At 45.0% G+C, this 12,440-nt stretch overlaps 1 protein-coding gene across 2 annotated transcripts in view; it reads right to left on the bottom strand.

Annotated features, from left to right (window-relative positions):
* Positions 1-644: 644 nt before the first annotated feature.
* Positions 645-12,440, bottom strand: part of LOC109274331 (RH-like protein) — a 37,320-nt gene continuing 25,524 nt past the window's right edge. The window contains exons 8-10 of one of the 2 annotated variants that reach the window (XM_053898790.1): positions 9,105-9,184; positions 5,382-5,455; positions 645-857 (exon numbers count right to left, since the gene is read on the bottom strand). In XM_053898790.1, coding sequence (XP_053754765.1) covers positions 831-857; positions 5,382-5,455; positions 9,105-9,184 — 181 coding nt within the window. In that variant the 3' untranslated portion in view covers positions 645-830. Of the gene's footprint in view, positions 858-5,381; positions 5,456-8,589; positions 9,185-12,440 lie in introns of those variants that run through there. The other variant, XM_053898789.1, reaches the window with a different exon arrangement.

The raw sequence follows: 12,440 nt of genomic DNA, 5'->3' as shown, positions 1-12,440 counted from the left end.
AACACACTTTGTGGAGCATGAGAAAGAATCTTAAGAATTGTCAATAAAATTGAACCCAATACTGGGACGCCTGGTTGCTTCAGTCAGTTGAGCGTCCGACTCTTGATTTTTGACTTGGGTCATGAGCTCATAGCTCATGAGATAAAGCCCTGTGTCAGGCTCTATGCTGACAGCACAGAGCCTGCTTGCTTGGGATTCTCTTTCCCTCTCACTCTGCCCCTCCCCAGCTCACACATGTGCACACGCTCTCTTTTTCAAAATAAATAAACATTAAAAAATTCAACCAATGAAATAAAGTTAAATGTGTATGTTTAAAACAAAAAGTTGAACCAATATCTTAATTATGTGTCTGCACCCAAGAAAATATTGATAGCATCATCTTTAAGGAAACCAAACATTTAGGGGCGCCTGGGTGGCTCAGTCGGTTGGGCGTCCGACTTCAGCTCAGGTCGTGATCTCGTGGTCCATGAGTTCGAGCCCCGCGTCGGGCTCTGTGCGGACAGCTCGGAGCCTGGAGCCTGCTTCCGATTCTGTGTCTCCCTCTCTCTGGCCCTCCCCCCGCTCTCACTCTCTCTCTCAAAAATAAATAAACGTTAAATTAAAAAAAAAAGGAAACCAAACATTTATTTTAAGCTATTATGAAATGACCATTTAAACAAATGTTTAATCTTTTTTTAAATATCGCATTTATCTCTGACCTTGTCTCATTGTATGTAATTAGGGAGACTTCACTGTAAAGAGTGTCTGTTGTACACACAAAAAGGGTGAATAACAATGAAAGGAGGTGGTCTCGATTTCAGACAGGACTTCTGCTTCTTGGATGCTTTTGCTTAAAATCCAACAGCCAAATGAGGAAACTGTAAAAGCAAAGCAAACAGATGAGCCCTTAGACTTTTGAAATGTGGACACATACTGAGTCTGGTCTTTGGAAACTTCTATTTGGACCAAAATGCTGTCTCATCACAAAGATCTTAGAAGGTCTTTCATAAAATCTGAATTGGAAGAGCTCTTCGATAGACCTTCATTCTCAGAGCTCTTTGCACAAGTCGTGGATACACGGTGATCGGCTTTTGTTTGAATGTCTCCAGTGACGGAGGACACACTACCGTACAAAGCAATTCATTCCGTTTTGCAGACAAGTTCAACTTGTTCGGCATTTACACAGCATTGCCCACTGGGCCTACTTAAATTCTTTGGAGAAGCATAGAAAAACATCGTTTTCTTTTTCTCCATGACAGTCTTTGAAGTATTTGAAGATTGTCTTTAGGTCCCCTTTGGGTGTTCTCTTCTGCAAGCTGAAAATACCAAGTTGTTTGGTTGTGCCGTGTCACGCCCACCAGACATCGCTGCGTGTTGAGTAACCTGGATCACAGAATTCTAGAACTGGAAATCCGAGGAGCTAACATTTATGGGGCGTTTTTTTTTTATGGATCCGTGTGCTGTCGTTTCCCACACGGTATCTCCTTTAAATCCTACAACAATCTAGTGAGATACTGCTATCACTCTCTCCATTTCAGAGATGGGGGCACTGAAGCTCGGAGAGACGCCAGGACAAGAGGTGGTGGAACCCAGATCTGCCTCCAGAATGTGGAATTTGAGCCCATTTTACAAACGAAGAAACCGCCCCAGAAAAGGAAAGTGACTTGCCTGAAGGCACTAGCCTGCCACTGAGGGAGCTAGGACTTGAATTCAGATCCACCTTCCAGAACAATGCTCTTTTTCAGGGGCCTCTCCAGGAGAGGAGTCCGTTGGCAGGCTCCTAATCTGTTTTCCTACTTTGCTCTAAAAACCGCCTCTCCTCATTTTTGTTGAACAAGCATTTGTTGGATCCTTACTGTGTGTCTAGAACATTTATTTTAATCGGAAGCTGGGGTGATACCCGTGCGACAAGGCTAGGTTTCGAGAATTTTACAAAACAGCAGGAGGAACTCGTAACACATTCTGAGGTATTTTCATGCTAAATCAGTGGTGGTGTTTGTATTTCTTGGCAATGAAATCATGTTAAAAATAAGCTGCAAATACTTGTTCAGAAGCCAGTGGGTGATCTTCGGCATACTTGCCCTCGTTTCAGAATCCATTCTACAAGCTTAAACCTAACTTTACTCGACTCTCAAACATTATCTGTACCATTTCCCCACTGAAACTTCTGGGAGCTTCCAGCTGCCTGAAGGGTAAGTCAAGTGGCCCTAGCCTACCTTTCATCCTTCCCTTCACCGACTCTCTGCCGAGCCAGATGGCCTCATGCTTCTCCTGTTCCCCTTGCTTGCAGTGTCTTTCACTTCCTGTCACTTACCCAAATCCAACACAACTCCAAGCTCCATTTTCCCTGACCTCCCCAGACTCAGGATCCTACCCCTCCTCTCCTTCTTCCAGCAGCTACTGCCAGGATCACGAACTCCGTTCTGAACAGAGCTGTGCACCTAGAAAGATCCAGTCCCTCCAAGGGCTGAAAGCCCTAGTTTCTCTGAGATGCCCTCCTCCCCCACAGTACCCAGAACAGGGGCTTGCCTGCGGCAGACTCACGACAAAGCTATTTTCTGCAGAAAGGTTAACTGTGGGATTAATTTGAATAAGTGGATGTCAGTGAGTCCTTGTGCTCTGGAAAGCACAAAATAAAATCCATGGGTTATTGAAATTAAAAGTTGAAGGAAGGAATTTACTCTCTTAGTGAAGGCACAAGCCAATGAAATCTTGTGTTATGAACTGAATTTTTGTAAATCAGCATCTGAGTTAGGATTATTGTCATCTACAGGAAGACAGGGGATTAGTATATGCAGTTTCTTGAGACCTAGAACTGTATTTTGTTTAGATTCGTCTCCCTGGCTCTCCACCCAAGAGCTCTGTCATGGATCAGGTAATACTTTAAATGGAATTAATTAGTGAATAAATGATCAATTAGTAATAGAACCATCCGAGGATGAGATGGGGGACCTCTGGGGAATAGCGAGTACCCCAACCCCCAAACCTCCAGGCATGGTCTGGGCAACCAGCAGAGGAATGTCCCTTCCAACCCCCAGGAGTCTGGTTCCCTGAAGTGCATTAGGAGATTCAATAATGTTTAAAATCCTTTTTGGATGGTTTACAAAAAAAAAAAAAAAAAAAAAAATCACCCCTGGATTTATCAGCTTTGGAAGTTTGAATTCTTGCCTCTTTAATGGATATTTGGCTTTTCAAATGAAAGCTGTGTTATACCGCTGAGTAAATGGCTCTACTCAGCTGTAAGAAACTAAATCAGAATAGCGGGGCGAGAAGTGACTGTCCTTCAGCAACTGCCCACAACACACACACACACACACACACACACACACACACACACACACAAGTGCTGTGTCTTCGGAGCCAGACACCAGTTCAATTCCTCCTTTTCCATTTACTCACTAGCTCTATCATTTTGGACAAGTTACTCCTCATCTTCGAGACTGGGATCCTTACTCTTGGGCACGGTTATTGCGAGGATAAAAGTCAGATAATGTTGAAAAGCATCTAGCGCAAAATCGGACACCGGAGGCTTACGATAAACGATAAGTATTAGGCTTACGCATTCCTTTGTGGTTGGTTAACCCCCCGTTTCACATTCATGTGCTGCTTTGCATTTTACAGAATGTAGTTACGGACATTATGACCTCTCGTTTGGTCTCCCAAACAACCCGGTGAGGTAGAACAAAGATTACCATCCTTATTTTACCAGTAAGAGAGGTTGAGAAACTGGCCTATGTGACACCCTGCAGAACTGGTCTCCATTCATTGTTCCATCTCGCCCACTGCCGCAGTGGCCAGTGTGAGGCGGGGTTCCTCAGATTTCCTCCATTTAGTTAGCAAATGTTGATTGCAACTCAAATAATTGAGCTGGACATTTGTCCTGTTTGCGGCATATCTGGTTAATCAGCAGAATGCTTGGCGTATAGTAGTTGCTCAATAAATACTTGCCCAATGAATGGCTGGATTAAACCAGTTTTCTGAGTAACTCTTTCACTAGATCACCCTGCTGCCGCCAGAGGGGCAGGAACCCTTGCAGGGACTGGGAGAGACCAGCTGGAGGGAAAAGCTGGTACGAGATGAGACGCTTTACAAGCACCCACGTGATGGGTGACTCTCAGAATAATTACGCTGGCGAAAAGATGCCAAAGAATGTTCCGTGTGATTCGTTTTTATAAAACTGTAGAAAATGTAAACCAATCTATTGGACAGAAGGCAGTTAGGTGTTTGCCTGGGGACGGAATGGGGCAGAACGGGGAGGGAGTAGTTTCAAAGAGGCATGAGGAAACATGGTGGTGACGGTTTTATGGGCATATAAATATGTTTAAATGTATCAAATTATATTACTTTAAATATGTGTTTGCTGTCAGTTACACCTCCATAAAGCTGTTTGAAGAGGAAGAGAAGGAAAGAGAAGCGATGAAGAAGGGAGGAAAAGGACAAGAGGCCGGTTCTCCTTTTTGCCTCTACAAATGCTAATGCCAAGGCGCATCCATAATAAGGCTGGTTCTCTGTCCCTTTCGTGATCAGTATCTTGGCATGCCAGGTGGAGAAAGGATCGGCCTGGGACTCAGGAAGCCTGGTTCCTGTCTCTGCCACTCACAATGGTATGATGTTGGGCGTTAGCCTGACCTCTGTCGGCCCCAACCTCCCATTTATAGTTTTGCAAGTTTGCCCACTCAACCTCAGCATCAAATGGAAGTTACCTAAGGTGACACATATCAGAGTTCTTAACCAACCGAGCCACCCAGGCGTCCTACACATATCAGAGTTCTTAGTGAAATGTGAGAGTGTAGGTCAAAGGGAGGATGACAGGAAATGAGCCCTGACCCTCTTCCTAGCCTAGTCATGAGAACAGATGCGACACGGAACACAGGGACCCACAGCAGCGGCTGCATTGTTTGAGCTCTCTGTTCTTTGGCTGAATGATCCCAGACTCCTATAGTATGTTTTCTTGTGTCCACCGGCTATAATTCATCAAGAGTTGTGTTCTAGATCAAGCTGTGCCACACACTCACTCGAGAACTTGAACAGCCATGGTTCCGCTCAGTGTGTCTGTCAAATGAGGGGAAGAGATTTGTTGGCCCCTGCAGGCCTTCTGGCCCTTGCCTTGCAGGATCCTATCACCTTCCTGTCAAACTACTTGCCCACTTTGATGACTCCAGATGGGAGAAGGGTGGCCAGCGGCCATTCTCACATCTCTGACCTTCGGTGACCTTGAGGCATCAGGGAAATGGTAACCTTTACCACCTCCCCAGCCCTCACCAGCACATGTATACACACACGCACGCACATTTGGTTTTTATTTTGTTCTCCAAACACCGAGTCAACCTATAAACAGATATACCAGGTATCTTTTTGAGTTCATTCACTCAAAATCTATGACATTAGGTTAAAAATCTTACCTCCCAGAAAGCTTGGTCATCAAAATATTTAGATACATGAGGTCCTCTCCATATTTTGAGGTTTAAGACCAAACCTGTTAAAATTCAAAATTACATGTTAAACCTTTAGGGCACAGCATTTGTTATCTCAAAATTAATAAAAATATCCTATGCCAGGTATGGTTATCTCCACAAAAATCCCTTTTTCTTCTACAACCAGGAGACAGACAAATTGGAGTGCTGTCCTTCCTGGACCAGCTTAGTTAATTCTATAAACACCTTTTAAAGGAAACTGGCAAGTGCAATTATATCTCCAAAGGATTAAGATGACAGTGAGAGGTATGCAATAGCCACGGATCTGACATGCTTCCCAAGATGGAATAGAACATGGTGCCCCTACCTAAAAGTGGATCCATTTAGAACACAGGACCTACCATGGACAGCAACTCCAATTAGGTGGCCCTGTAGGTCCTGCGTCACCAGCTCCAATAAACTCTCCATGACCTCAGCTCAACATTCCACTTGTTAGTGAGGAAAGTAGTTTATACCAACTTGCTTTTGTGCCTGCTCGTCTCTCCGCCCATCCCGCCCCTGCCCAGAGAGCTTGGCCCTGTGCCTTCCTCCAGCTGCACAAAGTTGGCCGAATTTCCCAGGATACATGAAGTGACTGCTCACCTTTTTTCTTTTTTTTTAATGTTTATTTATTTTTGAGAGACAGACAGAATATGAGCGGGGGAGGGGCAGAGAGAGAGAGGGAGACACAGAACCTGAAGCAGGCTCCAGGCTGTCAGCACAGAGCCTGACACGGGGCTCAAACTCACGAACTGTGAGATCATGACCTGAGCCGAAGTCAGATGCTTAACTGTCTGAGCCACCCAGGCGCCCCTTATCTGTGTATTTTTAATGATGATCGGCCCTCATGCATTAAATATTAAGATTAACAAGAGTAGGCATGTACTTAGTCACATTTTCCTTTTGTAGGGCACACCTTTAACTGATATTGGCATGTAGGAGGCAACCAGCACCCTTCATTTAGCTAGAATTACTCAGAAACGATCTCTAACACCTACATGAACTTTCCAGATAGCTGATGAAAATCCATTCAAAATATGCTATATTTTCGTGTCTTATGAGACAACACTAAACACATTTAGGCTTTTTTTTTAATCAGAAATATTGCTAGGAACATCCATTTATGATATGCACTATATAATGCAGAGAAAGTATATAGCTGTTGGGGTTGTTGGCTTCTTCTCTCAGCAGCCCAAGCTTTACATGTTCTAGTGTCTGGCTTAAAGAATTTCTTTTCTTCTGTTAGGCTGTCTACTTTGACCTCTAACTTCTACCAGTGTGCTTTACTTCGAGAAAACTATCCCACCTCTAACCTGCCATTTCTAATCTGCCTGAATTCAGAAACCCAATAACCATGCTTGATAGGATCGTTTCTTTTTTTTATTATTAAAAAAATTTTTTACTGTTTATTTATTTTTGAGAGAGAGAGAGGGAGACACAGAATCCAAAGCAGGCTCCAGGCTCTGAGCTGTCAGCACAGAGACCAATGCGGGGCTTGAACTCATGAATGGTGAGATCATGGCCTGAGCCGAAGTTGGACGCTTAACCAACTGAGCCACCCAGGTGCCCCCATAGGATTGTTTCTTAAGTAAATGAAGACAGGCCCCAAATCAGGGGCCTCTTGACAAGTAAAATGCTTGGCTTTAGGGAGTCAGGTGCTATCTTGGCTGCTTAGTGGCCTCTTTCCCCTTCCATTGTTCACATTTTTCTTATTCACCAGCTTTCTTATGTTCAAAGCTGCATGAAAAGAGGGACGCTCATTGGTCTTGACTCCTAAAGGAACACTGTGTCTTTTCCTCCATTTTCTTTTTTGACTCCAGTGAAGCATTAAAAAAAGGCCCTCCCAGGGGTTTTACAAGACAGTGCACATCAGTGTCATTTTGTGAATACTAGTGACGATGGTGAATGGTGTCATAGTCCGGGTGAAGGTTGCCAGATAAAGTAATCTAGGATGCTCAGTTAATTTTGAATTTAAAAAACGGGTGCCTTGTATTTTCACTCGCTAAATCTGGTAACCCTACTCAGGATTGGACTGCCACCACAGATGGAACGCAGACTTACAGAGGGAGGCATTTTTCTCATCTGTATTTAATCTCCTCGACTCTGATGAAAGTTGAGGCCAGTTGGTATATTAAAGTGATTCTAGTCAGTCTTGCTGTCTAAAATCACCCAGGCAATTCCAAAAAGTACCTTCATATTTGTTTTGGAGCATAAAAGAAACCCAATGATTAGCTACCACGGTCCTTTCATTTTACAGAAAAGCCTCCCAAGGCCCAGGCTCAGAGAGAGTAAACCGATATGCCCAAGGCCATACAACTCTTTTACGTCTGTTAATGCTATTTTCTCTCTTATTTGGCATTCATTCCCTGCTTAGGGAAACAATATATGAATGTCCAACCAATAAAGCTGTTTGCTTGTTGAATAAAGGTGAGCAGTTCTGGACAGAAAGCATCTTTTCACCTAGCATATAAACAAGACTGGCAAATTAGTAACTCCCTGAGGTTCTTCGCTATTCTGTCATATTGCAGGAGCAAAAGCATACTTCAATCCTCTGTTTAAAGATTTCTAATGGCTTCCCATCTCAGAATTATCTTGCTCCTTATTACCACTCTGTTCTCAACCCCTGCCACTCTCCCTTTCACTATATCCATATCAGCCACCCCGAGCATTCTTTGCTCCTGCCTCAGGGCCTTTGCACTTGCTATCCCTTTCCATGGAATGCTCTTCTGCCAAATAAACACGTGGGTGGTAGGTCTTGTTCCCTCTCTCTGTTCAGGTTTCTGCTTAAAGGTCAACTTATTAGATAGACCTTTCCTTCCCATGCTTTTTTTTTTTTTATGTTTATTTATTTTGAGAAAGAGAGAGAGTGCGAGCAGGAGAGGGGCAGAGAGAGAAAGGGGAAAAGAGGGAATCCCCAAGCGGGCTCCACGTTTAGCACAGAGCCTGACCCAGGGCTGGATCCTACAACCATGAAATCAGGACCTGAGCAGATATCAAGAGTCAGACACTTAACCCACTGAGCCACCCAGGGGCCTCACCCTTCCTCCCCTTCTAAAAGAGTACCCCACCCTCACACTGACTCTGTGCTCCTCTACCCTGAGTCTCCAACATAGCAAATACTCTACGTCTTCGTTTATTTATTGCCACCCCCCTCCACTAGAATATCAACCCCATGGGATGAGGGAACTTGTTTTGTTCACTGTTGTGTCCCTAGTGCCTAAGAATAGTGTCTGGCTCATAGTAGATGCCGAATAAATATTTGCTGAACGAAATAATACTTTGAGTATTCTCAGGGAATAAAGGTAAGCTTTTTGGCCTAAGGGTTTCCTTGGCTTTATGCACAAAATTGGGTGAAGCCACCAGCCCTGGGTTCACAAGGTTGCAGTGTCGCCACTCACCCCTACTTACAACCTCAGGAAAGTCTCTTAACTTTCTCTGGCCCTCAGAGTCCACACCTACAGCAAGCGGCCTCTGAGGGCCTTTCCCATGCTGAAATGATGTGATTCTCTTGTTGTTGTTAATCAAGGTCTGAGTGCTTTGCCTCATTTGGCCGGAGCTGAGGGGGTTCACAGAGAAGGGGATGGGTATACGCATCCAGCCATGGGGCAGGTGCACTCTGGCCCTGAGGCCTGTGCCCTGCACCATGGGGAAGCAGGGTGGTCTCATACTTACCTGTCAGAAGACCAATTAGCAGACCCATAGCCATGGCCAAGCTCAGTGCCCCAATGTCCAAGAGCAACTGGTGGTTAATCCTAGAAATGACAAAGCAGAATATAGTCACATTCAGGCATCAGACTGCAGAGATCAAAAAGGACTGTCTGCGTCAGTAATGATGCTGTCAGGAAGGGCTACCAGAAGAACAAACGTCCTCTCCCCTGGCAACACATTCCCCTGTCACATTCCCGCAAAGCCACACAGACATGTAAGAAGGGAAGGGGGGAGTCTAAGATCCTCTTTGGCTTACTTCAATTCTCAGAACCCATGGGTGATGAACTTGATCAGGAGGCAGAAAGCCCAGGTTCATGTTCAAGGACTGTCACTAGCTGCATAATCCTAGGCAAGTCACTTAACCTTTCTGAGCCCCAAGTTTCCTCATAGGCAATTAAAGATGAGTTCTCTTTCCATCAGGGCAACGCGGAGCATAGCTTGGCTATAAGGCTCATCTCCCCTGCCCACCCCTGTTGAACATACTTCCCTGTCCTCCCTCCTTCAAGACAACCCCGAGACCTCACTTTAAACTACTAAGTGGCCTAGCAGGACATCCATATGACCTTACAATAGAGAAACATTTCTTAAACAGAACATGCAAATGTAAAGGGAAAAATAAATTGAACTGTATTAAAATGGAGAACTTCTGTTCATCAAAAGACACCATTAAGAAGGCAAAAGAGGGGCGCCTGGGTGGCTTGGTCGGTTGAGCGTCCGACTTCAGCTCAGGTCATGATCTCACGGTCTGTGAGTTCGAGCCCCGCGTCGGGCTCTGTGCTGACAGCTCGGAGCCTGGAGCCTGTTTCAGATTCCGTGATTCCCTCTCTCTCTGCTCCTCCCCTGTTCATACTCTGTCTCTCTCTGTCTCAAAAATAAATAAACGTTAAAAAAAAAAATTAAAAAAAAAAAAAGAAGGCAAAAGATAACCTACAAAATGCGAGAAGATATTCATGACACATGTATGTGACAAAGGCTTCTATAACCAGAATTCCTACAAATCTATAAGAAAAAGACAGAACAACACAACAAAAAAAAATGGGCAAAAGAACTAAAGAACTTGGAGAGACATTTCACAAAAAAAGATAATCAAATGTCCAAAAAGCATATGAAACGTGCTCTGTTTAATCAGTTATCAGGGAAATTAAAATTAAAATGATAAGTTTGAGTGGGTGGCTCAATTAAGCATCCCAACTTCAGCTCAGGTCACAATCTCACGGCTCTTGAGTTCGAGCCCGACATAGGGTTGTCTGTTGTCAGCACAAAGCCTGCTTTGGATCCTCTGTCTCCTCTCTCTGTCCCTCACCCACTAGTGCTCACACACGTGTGATCTCTCTTTCTGAAAAATAAACGTTAAGAAAATATTAAGAAAATGATAAATTTGATGCCTAGGAACACCCAGGGGGCTCAGTCGGATGAGCAGCTGACTTCGGCTCAGGTCATGATCTCACAGTTCATGGGTTCAGGCCCTGCGTCGGGCTCTGTGCTCACAGCTCGGAGCCTGGAGCCTGCTTCCGATTCTGTGTCTCCCTCTCTCTGCCCCTCCCCCACTCACACTCTGTCTCCTTCTCTCAAAAATAAATAAACATTAAAAAGTAATAATAATAGAGGCGCCTGGGTGGCTCAGTCGGTTGAGCGTCTGACTTCGGCCCAGGTCATGATCTCACACTTCATGGGTTCGAGCCCCGCGTCGGGCTCTGTGGACAGCTCGGAGCCTGGAGCCTGCTTCGGATCCTGTGTCTCCCTCTCTCTCTGCCCCTCCCCTGCTCACGCTCTCTGTCTCTCTCTCAAAAATAAACATTAAAAAAAAGAGTAATAATAATAAATGGGGTGCCTGGGTGGCTCAGTCTGTTGAGTGCCCAACTTTGGCTCATGTCATGATCTCTTCGTTCATGGGTTCAAGCCCCACATCAGGCTCTGTGCTGACAGCTCAGAGCCTGGAGCCTGCTTCGGATTCTGTGTCTCCCTTTATCTCTGCCCTTCCCCCATGTGTGCTCTCTCTCTCTCTCTCAAAAATAAATAAACATTTAAAAATTAAAAACATTTTTAAAATAATAATAAAATGAGAAAGTTTGATGCCTAGGAACACCTGGGTGGCTCAGTTGGTTAAGTGTTTGACTCTTGATCTCAGCTCAGGTCTTGATCTCAGGGTTGTGAGCTCAAGCCCTGCGTCGGGCTCCACACCATGTGTGGAGCCTACTTTAAAAGAAAAAAAGATAAGTTTGATGCCTAAATGGAGAAAATTAAAAAGAAGAAAAACATGAGGTGTTAGAGAATATATAGGGTAAGGGGAACTCTCGGGTGCCACAGGTGAAGAAACTGGCACAGACTATGGTGGAAAACTGGAAGTTTCCTCTAAAAGGGATCATGGGAATACTGTGATCCAACAATTCTGCTTCTAGGCATTTGCTCAACAGAAGTGCATTTGTATGTTCTAAAAAAAAAAAAAAAGTGCTAGAATGTTCATGGCGGCAACACTAGAATATTCGTAATAGATCCAAACTGGAAAGAACCCAAATGCTCATCAGTAGTGGATACATAAATTGTGCTGCGTTCATACAATAGAACACTGATTTTAACTGTGTTTCTGGGATTCAGTATTTGTCTACTTGGCACTCATTTATCACTGGGCCCAACTAACAGCCGAAATTGTTTACTCCTCTCTCTCCACCAGTCAGCTTTCACGGGAGTGCAAAATTCATATTATAACCCGCCCAAGCACAAACTCTAATATATGCTTTCTCTTCCTGCCCAGCCGGAGACCTCCCCCCACTCATTACCCCACCACTACAAACCCAAAGACATAGTCTCAGTTCCAGACCCTCTCTCCCTCTCCCTCTCCCTCTCCCTCTCCCTCTCTCTCTCTCTTTCTCTCTCTCTGCTGCCCGGTCCCTGCGTGTGATAAGGTTTTGCAGTCAGAGTTGACTCACAGAGGTGTGCTAGAGCCCGCTCACAGGGTGGGTGCACGGGCCATGTTCTCAACCCTTCCTAAGTGTACCCGCTCAGTGACAGCCCCTTGATGGCTTGCAATTGGCCACAGAAGGGAGTATTTGCACCACTGCAGTCAGGGCTTCGTTTGTTAATCCTTTAGCAGCACCCCATTGGTCAACCGGCCTTTGTTTTCCTGTTCTTTGCTATAGGCCAGCGGTCTCCAACTGGTTTATGGGAGAATCACCTAGAGGGCTGGGTGGAAGACAGATTGCCGGGCTCCCATCGCCAGATCTCTTTAAATTTTGCGGGGTGAAGAGAGAGGGGGAACGGGGGAGAGAATCTGAAGCCGGCTCTGTGCTGAGCGGGGAGCCC

Source organism: Panthera pardus, unplaced genomic scaffold (genome assembly GCF_024362965.1).
Source record: "Panthera pardus isolate Hobbes unplaced genomic scaffold, ASM2436296v1 HiC_scaffold_11, whole genome shotgun sequence".
In the NCBI taxonomy this organism is placed as follows: Eukaryota; Metazoa; Chordata; class Mammalia; order Carnivora; family Felidae; genus Panthera; species Panthera pardus.
The sequence above is the reverse complement of the archived record's forward strand: the minus strand, read 5'-3'. Positions and strand labels throughout refer to the sequence as shown.